The following is a 12,176-nucleotide window of genomic DNA, read 5'->3' as shown; positions in this document are numbered from 1 at the left end:
CCCAATCACAACAGTACGGTACCCACCACCCCCGGAACACGGGCGCCTGTATTCAGCAGCAGGGCTACAGAGAAGGCATTAGGACATGGTTTCCAAAGTCAGTTCCCTTTATTAAATGTTGATTTTTCAGACCAGAAATACAAAATAAAAGTAGAAATAGGCCCCCGTTAGGAGCTATGGCCTGCCCTCACCTGACCCCTGCTGCAGCAACCTGAACAGGAGAAGCAGCAGCCATATCCCTAAGGTCGCAGGAGCAGGCTCAGGATTCCACCCTGCACTGCACTGCCCCACCCAATCTCTCCCCAAGTTATCAAGAGCCATCCTTGAGAAGCAGTAGAGAGAAGGGACACCTCCCCTGCTGCCACGGTGAAGTGCATGTCACCAGGAGAGCTTGTCAAGATGGCACAAAATCCAAGGACTGCATTTCATGAGAAACTGGTACCAAAACATGGGTGGAGAGACTGCAGGTTGTGACAGGGAAAGCCCAAGGAGAGAGAATTTTCTTCCTCTACTCATCAGATCCTGATGCGGAGTCTTCTGAGCTGGGGGGGGTGCTGGCCAGCTCCTCTTCTTCAGAGTCCTGAAAATCAAAGGTCTCTTAAGGGAAAGGTTTAGAGTCCTGGTTGCCCTCCCAGGGAGCCACTTTTCAGCCGTGAAGGATCCCTAATTCCCTACCCACCCCCAACCCCCCACTGCAGCACTCGCCTTCAGAACCTGAGAACTGCACCTTTCCACTCCAACTCACTACTCTTACAGACCTACCACAACCCCCGGCCCTCAGACATCCACCCCTCTGCCTCAAGGCCCCTCACCCCTAAACTCTTGCCGCACCTCACTCCGCCTTCTCTTCTTTTTGCTCTTGTTCTCTCCGGAAGAACTCTCATCACTGGACACAAACTCTTTGCTCTTGAAGCTCTCACTTAGCTGCCTTGATGAGGACTTGGATGATGAGCCCCTCGAGGGCGTTGATTTCTTTTCCATCTTCACCTTTACTTTCTTCTTCTTCTTTGACTTGTCCCTATAGCAGCAAGAGGGAAAAGGGCCTGGGCCTTCAGGTTCACCCATCAAAGCCAATCCACCCTTAACTTTAACAGGGCTTTTCTCACTCCCAGCCACACCGTCCATCTCACTAGAAGTGCAAACAGCCAGCCAGGTGAGCCCCAAGTGCCCAAGGAAGAGCCCCGTAAGTAAATAACCACAAGAATCACAGGCCACAGCCTGGAGCACATTGCAGACCTTGTACATATCCCGCTTATCTCTAAAACTTCGTGTGAATTCTGCTCCATCATATTTATTTATTCCCCCACACCTTCAAGTAAAACTAACCCTCTAGGAAAAGGGCCCCATTTATCCAGTGAGCTCTGGAATTCCCCAGCACATTACCATATTGGGCAGTTGCCTACCCAGATCTGAGAAGCACTGCCTACTGCAATCAGAGCCTATCTATTATCTTTAACACCCCAATTCTCAACATGGACCCGCAAAAATAGATGCCAAAAAAAACACTTACTGGGCCATTTTGTTCCCAACACTTACCTCTTGGAAGACTCACCCCGGCCCCCTTCATATTCTTTCATGGCTTTTTCATATTCCCTCCTGGCGTCCTCAGCTTTGCGATCCCACTCCTGTCTCTCACACACACATACACATACACACACACACACACACACAAAGGAAAGAGAAGAATGAGCCCTCTTCCTGATGGTGGCAAAATCTATATAGAAAAGGTCCACTGACAGCTCGTCCCTGCCCCCTGTATCAGTTACAAGGACGCCACCCCTCATCTCTGCAGCCATTCACCTCCTTCTTCTCTTTGGACATTCCCTTCCAGATCTCGCCTGCCTTCTTGGAAAGATCGGTGATGCTGATGCCGGGATGGTCGGCCTTGATCTTCTCTCGGCTGGCATTGAGCCATAGCATGTAGGCAGACATCGGCCTCTTGGGGGCATTGGGGTCTTTGCCCTTCTTCACCTACATGAAAACCCAAATGCCTTCAGCCATCTATTTCTCACAGGCCCCCAAAACAAATTATTTAGATCACCTGCTTGAGGAGAAAAATGAGAGAACTAATAAGTAAGCATAACGCTAGACTCGCCCTACACCCACTGCCTCACTCCCTAGGGGCCCCCTGTCTTGGGCTCCTAGGACAGAAGCCAGGCTCCTAATTCTGATCTCTCAGAAGCTAATCAGCCCAAAGGCCAGAGAGCAAACTTTCCAGGGACATACTTCCCCAGGCCATCTTTACTGGCTACAACAAGCAGCCCCAGGACCACTGTGACACACCCTACAGGTGGTAGACAAAAGAAGGTAAAGGGAATGGCTTCCCCCACAGCCTCCCAATCTGAGTGTGCACCTCCACAGGCTTCTTGCGGCTCTTGCGGTCCTTGGCCATCTTGGCCTTTTTAAGCTGCTTCCGTTTCTTCTCGTCCCGGTCACTGTCACCCTCATTACTAGAGGAGCTGGCTGAGGCGTTGCTGTCAAACCTGCCAAGGAGAGGGACGCTTAAACCTGGGAGGAAGGACAGCACCCCAAGGCCTCAGGACAGGAGGGAAGGGAGTATGAAGCTACTCATGCAGAAAGGGGAAGGCAGGGCTGCAGGATAGCCTGCCCCGCAATGGTCCCCACCCTGCTTCCTCCTCTCAGCTGGAGTGGTTCCAGCTGTCCTCTCCCCACACTTGGCCTCTTCTCTTCTGCACACCTATCCCTGGCATCAGTCAACCAAGGGGACATAAAATAACGAACAGGCTTCAGCTGCGCTCTTTGCTCATGGCCTGACCCAATGTCTCACTCCATCGCCAAACTCTTGGGAGACAGGCACCCAGTCTTATCTTGCCCAGAACACGCCCTAAGCACTCTTCACCACTTCCTCTGAGTTAGTTGTTTTAATCCATTCTAGAGTCTTTTTCTGATAAAGAGATAATTACTACAGAAAAAGGAAAGCTTTTTTTAAAGATAACTTAAATAAAATTTAGGGGAACCTGGCTAGCTCATTCGGAAGACCATGCAGCTCTTGACCTCAGGGTTGTGGTTCAAGCCCCACATTGGGTGTAGAGAATACTTTAAAAAAAAAAGGAAAAGGGAAAGGGAAAACTGACCTCAACCCAAGTCCATCCATCCATACACATATAATTAAGTTCTATCCAATACGCATGGAACTCCTCAGAAGATAGACCTACCTTATACCTGTATGGTGCCAATTTTCAAGGGATTTTTGCAAGTGTCTGCTCGCTGACCTTTATAAGTATGTGGCAAGCAGACCCACCTACTCCTATATATGTATACTATATATATAAATACATATACGTACTATAAATCTATTGGGTTTTTGGCTACCCAACATTCATTCCCAATTTTTCTGGGTAAAGAAAATCCCAATTTTCTGTGCGAACCACCTTGCCCCCATTCAGGAGGGGCTCACTCCAACAGGCTTTAAGCATGGCTTAAGCAGGCTTTAAGCATAAAACATGCCTAGTTTTAACACAGCTCACCCCCTAATAACTCAGAAGGTGGCAGGAACCATGCTGTTCACTGCCCTGAGAGAAGAGGCAGTTCTGGGTGTTAAACCAATAGGATTAAGCCTGCCCAGAGCTTTCTGAGGGTCATGTGACACTGCGGAGGCCAAACTTATCTAAAAATAAAAAATAAAAAAAAAATAAATAAAAAACAGAAGAAATAAAAGATTCCCCACAACTTCTGAGTATCTGGATCTAAGTACCTGAAGCCACTTATATCCCTGGACTCTCCAGTTCCATGAATTTCTAAAACTCCCCTTTAAGCTAAAGTCCGTTTGAGCCACATTTCTGAGGTTGGCAATCAAGAGTCTTGATCAGTACAGCACAGGGGACCACATGAGGTTCTACGTGAGGACACAGAGATTCAATGACTCACCCCGAAACTCCTAGCTAGTAAATGTGCAGGCACTGGTTCTCATTCCCGTTTTCTCCCCACTGCTTTTTTGGCTTACCATGTGCCTTGTACCTGCAAAACCCTTGACAATTTCCAAAGCATGTCCATGTATCACCTCAGTGGAGGTCACTTTTCCACTGTGGGTCAGTAGCTAATGTTGGGACATGAGAAATGTCTAGAGATCTTCTAGTCCCTTAAGATCACAGGCCTCTACCTCACCCCTATGAGTAGAACCAAAACTCACTCCTCCGCCACGTCTTCCTCCTCTTCACCTGGATTGAATGACTCATCTGAAAAAGAACATAGGATGCATCAGTTTTGCCCCAAATGGAGATCCTGCCCCTTTACCCAGACACCCAGCTCTGGCCTCAGGCAACAGCCTGACCGCCCTCGTGCCCCGGCACTGCCAAGGCTAACCTACCGGTTTCTTCTCCTGAGTCATCACTGCTGTCGTTGGCATTCTCTTCCCGGATCTTGCCCTCCTCCTTCATCCGCTCCAAGTAGGCATCGTGCTGGTCCTCATCAGAGTCAGCGTATTCATCGTAGCTTGGGTTCATGCCCTAGCCAGGGAAAAGATGTGAGTTAGGGCCAATTCACCCTGGTGCCAGAAGCCCTGCACACTCAAAAGCACGCCCCCATGCCTGTGAGTAAGATCAGCTCCCAGAAGACCCTGGGGCTGGATTGTCCACACACAGCGGCGTGCAGGGCCTGTGCCCAAGGACGTCCTGCCAGCGGAGTTAGTCCAAGCCCCTCCCTCTCCCAGCCCCACTGGGGGCTCCTGAGGGGCTGCCGAGACTGAGCTAAGGTCATGCTGAGGAAACCTGCACCGGGAAGGGGGGAGGGTCACACGCACCTCTTTTTTCTATAAGGGTAAGAAGAAAACAGAGAGTGAAAAAGAAGGCAGAAGAATCCCTGCTCCCTCCACCCCTGAAAGAACAGAAGAGGCTCATTCTTCCCACTTGCACGGGTACCTCTTTTAGTCCTCGGTTTTTGATGTTGAGTTTTTTGGCGTTGACAAAATCAAACAGCTTCCCATACTCCTCCCTGTGAGGTGAGATGCACCACATTACTAGACATGCAGGGCCCATGCCAGGGTGGGCCGCACGCTATTCTGACACCCACAGGCAGGGAAAGGCTGTGGGGCCTGCAGCTGCTGACCACATTATCCAAGCTAACAGCTCAGAGAGCCCCAGAGGACGGCGGTAAGGAAGAGTCAGACACCAGTCTTGAAAGGAACCTGCAGTCTCAAGGGTCTGAGAAAGAGAAGGTGGGGTGTGTTTCTATTCACTGGATATGCCCAAAGTAGGGGGAGAATATCAGGGAAAGGGATATTTTCACCTTTGTGCTACTCTGAATTTCGTACTTCACAAGGGCTGTCAGAAGGATGAGGTGGGAAGATGTTTGGAAGACATTTAGCCCATAGTGAGCACTCAATAAACATTAGCTGCTGTTTGCTCGGGCACAGAGCTCATTCCAGGAAAAGGAGAGATAGCATTTCCACCATGGGAGGAGTGGAGGAGAAGGGCTGGTACTGAGCACATACTATGGGAAACAATTTAAGTACAGAAAAAAAGGGAGAGGCTTTCAAAGGCTGAGCACTCCAAGAAGAACCAGATCCCAAGGAAGCAGAAGAAAAATTCTGCTCAAGGCTTGAAATGTTAGGGAAAAGTCACAGCACAGAGATTACCCCAGGCCATGCCAGCTTCCCGGGAGAGATGGAGACAGGCCCAGGATGCACAGAAAGTAACTGGCAGCTCTCACCTCTCAATGCTACTGAAGGTATACTGGGTGCCCTGCTTGGTCTCGATTTCAAAGTCAAAGGAACGTGTGGTGGTGGTACCACGGGCAAAGTTGACAAAGGAGATCTCATCGAAGCGGATGTGCACAGGTGGCTTGTGAACGTAGATGAAGCCCCGCTCCAGGGGGTAGAGCAGTCCCGAGCTCGCCTTGTAGGAACAGGTGATACACTGGGCCCCCGAGTGCCTATGGAAGATGCGGGGAGCCTAGTCAGCGCCCACCTCAGGAGCAGGTGGCATAGAGCCAAAGGCCCCGCCCTCAGCGGCGACACATGTGTGCTCAGGTCCTCATGTGAGTAAACTTCACTAAGTTGCTCTAATGGAGACAGGTGACACCAATCATGCTCTGTCCCAACTAGACCTCTAGGAGATTGCATTCCCAGCCCAGGAGGGGTTTACCAGGGAGACACAGCAAAGCGCCCCCCCAGGCAGGCCAGGACCCCAGGCCGGCACTCTCACCCTTGGAAGTTGCCTGGCACTGTGATCTTGCGATTGACCAGCGCCTTCATGACCCGGCTGACCATCTCGTACAGCGATCCCGACATGTTCTTAGTGAGCCGCCCCTCAAAGCGTTTCTCCACTTCTTCCCTACAAAGAGAGGAGGACGAGCTCACCAGCGCTGCTGCCTTCTAAGAGCACACTGCTCTCCTGCCTGGACAGTGGAAGGACATGAGTTCAGGGATACACTCACTCGTTCATGTTGAGAGTCAAGGAAATGTCCTCATCCTTGGAGAAGAGAAGAATCAAGAAGTGGTAACGGGTTTGGCCCTGCTTGATGGGAGGATCTAGGCTGATCTGGTAAGGAAGAGGCGACATCAGGTTTCACACCAGTCAGTGTTCCACAAGAACTGCTGATTAACCAAACACCAGCAAGACCTATCTACTATGCAAAAACCAGGACGATCCACCCCCGGGGCTTTCTGCTTACCACAAAGAACATCTGGCGCTGGTCTTTGTGGGGCAGCAAAAAGAGACGCAGCACCGTGGTATAGGGGATCTTGTAGTCAAAGGTCTTGCCATGCAAGTGCAGAAAGGTGGGGTAGATCCGAATGTCGTAACGGCCTCGGGGAGTCAGACACTGAAGCTCCCGGAAGATGCAAATGGCGTCTCCAGTGGCCTGGATCACATCCGCCTTAGACAGCACATTCTGGGCAAAGGCCTGCAAAAGTGTACACACTGGTAGTCAGGCAGTGGGGATCCTGCTGCACCCCTGGGCCAGCCGGGGCCTGCTCAGCACCATCTGCTCTCAAGGCGAGCAGGGGAGGCCTCACCTCAACTGGGTCCACGCCATCCTCCTGGGTGGGAGGCACATAGAAGCGCACTTCCATGAGAGACACCTCAGCGTCATCATTCTGGTGGAATTCCAGCGTCACCTCATTCTTGCCAGTGGTGCACTGGGACACATTGCTGAGCGGTATCTCGAAGACCGGCTGGTCACCGATGTCAAAGGAGAGCAGCTGCCCTGCGGGGAAAGGGCTTAGCGACCACAAGTTTCTTCCCTCAAGTCTGCAAAAACAATGCTCCCGCCAGACACTGAGCTATTTGGTCATACTGCACCCTCAAGACCAGGCCTCATCTGCTGCCAGTCCTCAGTAACTAGGCGATGAGTTACAAACTGACAGGAAATCAGAAACAGTAGCACAAAAAGAGCATAATAAGGTAAAGGCTGAAACTCTTCATCCAACCTTCTCCTGCAAACTTCAGTCTACCCAGGACTCACCACCAAACTTCACAGTTCCCCAGTTCCAGCCTTTCACACAGAGGTCCTTCTCCATCAGCTCCAGGCGATAGTGAGTTTTGAAGAAATCAGAGAGTTTCTCAAACTCCTGTGGGCAGAGGGGGAGAGAGCAATCCCTGTAAGCCCCAGTGGCCTTAACACATTCTGGGATTCTCTCTGACAAACTGCCCCGATATACCTTCTATCAGCAAACCCACTGTTGAAAGAAGCTGTTGCTGGGGACTGGATGTCAGAGCAGGGGAGGAGGAAAGTATGGAAATGACATTCCTGGTTATGTGCCTCACCGTGCTCTCTGACTTTGTGTGGGCAGTGCTTTGATGAAAGTGAAATTCAAATGCAGTACAGTCTTTAACTCAAACATGTCGAAACATTAAAACAAAAAAACTCAAACTAAAGTACCAAGACTCTGAATTTGGATAAAGGCAATGAGCAGAAACCACCAAAATATCACAATAACAGAAAATCTTCTGGAGTCAAAGCACAAGACATCCAAAGCTGAACCGTGCTTCATGGCCGCAATGGCCCTGCTCTAAGGAGCCAAAATTAGCAATTACACAGCCATCAAAGGAGCCCCAACTCTTTCTAGATTAAAAATAAACAACGTGGCACAGTAAACGGTTTTCTTTTTAATTTTTTTTTTAATTTATTTATGATAGTCACAGAGAGAGAGAGAGAGAGAGAGAGAGAGAGAGAGAGAGAGGCGCAGAGACATAGGCAGAGGGAGAAGCAGGCTCCATGCACCGGGAGCCCGACGTGGGATTCGATCCCGGGTCTCCAGGATCGCGCCTTGGGCCAAAGGCAGGCGCCAAACCGCTGCGCCACCCAGGGATCCCTAAACGGGGGTTTATGGCCACAGGACACCTCACCGATTCTCGGAAGCCGTCATACTTGTAGACGTGGCCATTCTTTGTAAGCAGTTTAAGTCCATGGCCCAGGGCGACTCGGCGCCAGATGCCTTCCGTCAGCTCCCCAGCCTGGATGTTATCCACTTTGCCTGTCTTACTGTTCTTGAAGATGATACCCTGGCGGCTCAACCTTAGCCGACCATCGTTCTGTTAGAAAAACAGGTCCAAATGCAAGGGTACAATACACACTGTGTCCGGGGCACAAACAGTCCCACCCAACACCTACCTACACCGGGCTGGCCAGATACAGATAGAGGACCAACAGCTGGCAAAGGTGAGGGTCAGAAAGAAGAAAAAAAGTAACCTGGAAATCTGGATCCTAAAACCAAACCCTGGTAACCAGATCCTTAGTCTGCAGTGGGGAATGGAGCGCACGACGACGGTCCCTTTCAAAGTCTGCAATCCTCTAACTCCTACACAGATGCTTTTTGAGTAACGGTGGCTCAACTTACAATCTTTCAACTTTACGACGGTGTGTGAAAACAATATGCAAGGAACAGAAACCATAATTTGTATCTTTTCCTGAGCTAGCAGCAGGTGGTATATAATCCCCTTAGGACGCTGGGGCAGTGGCAGTGAACCATAGCTCCCAGCCAGCCACACAGTCACCCGGGTTGATCACCACCAGGCCACAACCGATACCCAACCATTCCCTACTCATTCTGTTTCACTCTCAGGACGGTATTTCATAAACCACATAAGGTGTCCAAACTCGATCATAAAATAAACCTTGTGATGGTTGCGCCGAAGCGTACGCCAACGTAAACACTCTGGGCCTGTTTAAAGTGGGTAAGACTAACCTGCCCTGTTCATCAGGTTAGAAACATTATTGTGCTTTTCTTTTCTTTTCTTTTCTTTTCTTTTTTTTTTTTTACTCAAACGGTATTTTCGACTTACAACGGGTTTTTGGCCACGTGACCCCACTGGACCCGGTAGGGAGATTTGCAGGCATTGCCTTTTGTTGGGGAAAACACCCAACTACACATTCGACTCGGACTCTTTTTCCAAAATAGCAACATCATGGATAATGGATAAAAAGCCTACTCTCTCCTTCCATCTCTCAGCCTATCGAAAAGCCCACGCCCTTCTTACCATGGAGCCTTTCACCTCCTGATAGACGTCGTTGAACTCCAGTGTTTCCGCCATTCTGATCAGCCCCTGTTGGCCTCAACTGGGAGCTGGGCCCCAACTCCTGGGTGGGTGTGCAGATACTCCGCAGGTTGGGAATCTGAATTCAAGAAGGGGGGGTGGGTAGACAAACATCCAAGGCAGCACCTCCCTGGGCCCGTGGATGGAGCCAGGTGGCAAGCCCCGGCTGCACCTGGGATGTGTCAGGATCTCGTCTGCCAGGGACCCCACGGCAGGCCCTGCAAACCTCCAGGAGCCAGGCCCAGCCGCGGCTGGGGAACCCGGCCTGGAGTCGCGCTTACAGCGGGACCAGACGCCCGCTCGGGGCGCTCCAGCGGGCGCCATGGCAACGAGCAGCGGAACCCCGGGGGCTGCACCTCTGCCGCTCGCGACCCGGCTCCGAGGGCAAGGCTTCCCTCCTGGCGCTCCCGCCGCGCCGCGGCCCGGGCCCAAGCCCCCCCCCGCCCCCTAAAATGGATTCGCCCGCCGCCCGTGGATTCGAACGCGGAACGGCCCATCACGGGCGGCCCGCAGGGGGGAGCGAGGCCCGCAGCCTCCCGGGGCACGCGACGGCGACCACCCACCTCCTCGAGCTGCAGCCTCGCGACGGCCCAGGTGCGGGCGGTGGGCGCGCTGGGGGACGCGGGAGGGGGGGCGGGGACAGGGGGACGGGGGGGACGCTGGGGAAGGTTTTCCCGCGTGCGCGGCCCCGCGGCCCGCCACCGGAAGCGGTGCACGGACCATAGAGAGAGCGAGCGAGCTAGAGAGACGCGAGCCCGGCCCGCCTGCGAGGCGGCCGCCTAGAGCGCCAGCCGGCCTGGAGGACCTGAGGGGAGGGCCGCGTGCGGGTCAGGACCCTGCGGGGAGCCCGAGGCGGAGATGCCGGCGCGTAGGGCTCCTTCTTTAAAAGTCACACCTGTTGAGGGGAGGACGGGGTCCTGGGGAGAAGCCGTGCACTTGTCTCCTGTCCGACCTCCCGCGGACGCGTGCCTGCGCCTTTCCCGCGTCCCGCCCGGGACGGTCCTGGGGAGCAGGGGGCCGGGGTGTCGTGTCGCAGTGACTGTCCCGTCCTCCCGCCACACGGCACCGGATGCTCTTTGAAAGGGCTTCTCTGTCCGCACCCAAAACTTCCCTCCCGAAGCCCGCAGTCCATGTAGGGGTGGCCTGCGGGGTCCGCGGGGCCGGGGCGGGGGGTCACAGTCACCGCAGAGCCCTGATTCCAAACGCCGGCCGGATGGCAGGGGGGGACCCGGTGCCCGCACCGGCGTGGATGGCAGGGGGGTCCCCGCACCGAAGTGGATGGCAGGGGGGGGTCCCCGCATCAGGGTGGATGGCAGAGGGGGGTCCCCACAGCAGCGTGGATGGAAGAAAGGGGTCCCCACGCCAGTGTAGACGGCAGGGGGGTCCCCGCACCAGCGTGGATGGCAGAGGGGGGTCCCCGCACCGAAGTGGATGGCGGGGGGGGTCCCCTCATCAGCGTGGATGGCAGAGGGGGTACTCGCACTGGCGTGGATGGCCGGGGGGGGGGTCCCCGGTGCCTGCACCAGCGTGGATGGCAGAGGGGCGTCCCCACAGCAGCGTGGATGGAAGAAAGGGGTCCCCACGCCAGTGTAGATGGCAGGGGGGTCCCCGCACCAGCGTGGATGGCAGAGGGAGGATCTCGGCATCAGCGTGATGGCACATCTTATCAAATCAGAGGAGGTCAGGCCTGGGAGAAATGTTGAGTATGTCCACTGCTACCTCCTTTGCAGATCAGAATACTGAGGCCCAAAGAGGATTTGCCCAGGGCCCCCAAATCTCTTTATTACCCCACCCGGTCCAGCTCTCCTCTGCCCTAATCACGATGAGTCTACATCCAGAACGACTGGTGGCACCTGTCCTACGTGAAGACATTAGGACAGAATATTTAAGTTCAAGACTTCCTGACAATCTGACTTGGTTCCGCCAGCTTGCTAACCCGACGCTGGCCTGAGAGGCAGCGGGCATGCACTGCTGCTCCCTGAACTCGACCCTAACCTCCGGGAAACGGTCACGCAGCCCTGTCCAGCAGCATACATTCAATATGGCCCGAACCCCCACCCGGTTCTAGGATTTTAGAAAACTAGTGAACAAGACAGAAACAGCCCCAGCCTCCCAGGAGCATGTTATCTAACAAACGATTCAGTTAAGGAAACTCACAGGAAAACAAAGCAAAGTAAAAGCAAACACTCCAATGTGGTTAACGCTATGCTGCGGGTCAAGCTTCAGCCACTGCCAACCTGAGTTAGGGACATGAACTCTACGACTCCCTCCCAGGAGATCCAGAGAAATATTCAAGAGACCCTTCCCCCTGACCCACGGTATTGGAGGCGACTCAGAAAGGGAGCGGATGGCCACTGAATTGCGTGGCTTTGGGAAGAGTCACCAATGAGGCAGGCACTCAGCCTGGGGAAGGCGGTTCGGTGGGGGGGGGGGGCTGGGACACTGCAGGGAGCTTTAAGGAGAGCGTGAGGCGGCTGGTGAGCAGGGAGGAAGATGCAGCACGGAAAAGAAAGGGTAGACAGAGTGCAGATAAAACATGACTCCCAGAGGGCCCTAGCCAGCTGCATCCCAGGCAATCAGGAGCGGGGATTGGAGACCCCACCCCTGCCGTGACATCACAGGGGGGTGGGGTGGAGATGAACAAAAAGGGGGTCCCCCCCGCCCTGGCCTTGGACTCTTGGC

General features: G+C 53.5%; 1 protein-coding gene across 1 annotated transcript; it reads right to left on the bottom strand.

Annotated features, from left to right (window-relative positions):
• Positions 1-89: 89 nt before the first annotated feature.
• Positions 90-10,173, bottom strand: SSRP1 (structure specific recognition protein 1). The gene is made up of 17 exons (XM_055301249.1): positions 10,058-10,173; positions 9,438-9,573; positions 8,307-8,492; positions 7,423-7,528; positions 6,974-7,164; positions 6,631-6,861; positions 6,394-6,497; positions 6,162-6,290; positions 5,668-5,889; positions 4,878-4,950; positions 4,328-4,466; positions 4,151-4,196; positions 2,354-2,483; positions 1,801-1,971; positions 1,537-1,625; positions 832-1,018; positions 90-580 (listed from the first exon to the last, which is right to left on the bottom strand). Exons 2-17 carry the CDS (start codon positions 9,489-9,491, stop codon positions 509-511), a joined length of 2,130 nt encoding a protein of 709 aa, XP_055157224.1. The 5' UTR covers positions 9,492-9,573; positions 10,058-10,173; the 3' UTR covers positions 90-508.
• Between the last annotated feature and the right edge of the window lie 2,003 nt (positions 10,174-12,176).

This window comes from Nyctereutes procyonoides, unplaced genomic scaffold (assembly GCF_905146905.1).
Source record: "Nyctereutes procyonoides isolate TBG_1078 unplaced genomic scaffold, NYPRO_anot_genome, whole genome shotgun sequence".
In the NCBI taxonomy this organism is placed as follows: Eukaryota; Metazoa; Chordata; class Mammalia; order Carnivora; family Canidae; genus Nyctereutes; species Nyctereutes procyonoides.
This window is presented reverse-complemented; position numbering and strand designations above follow the sequence as displayed.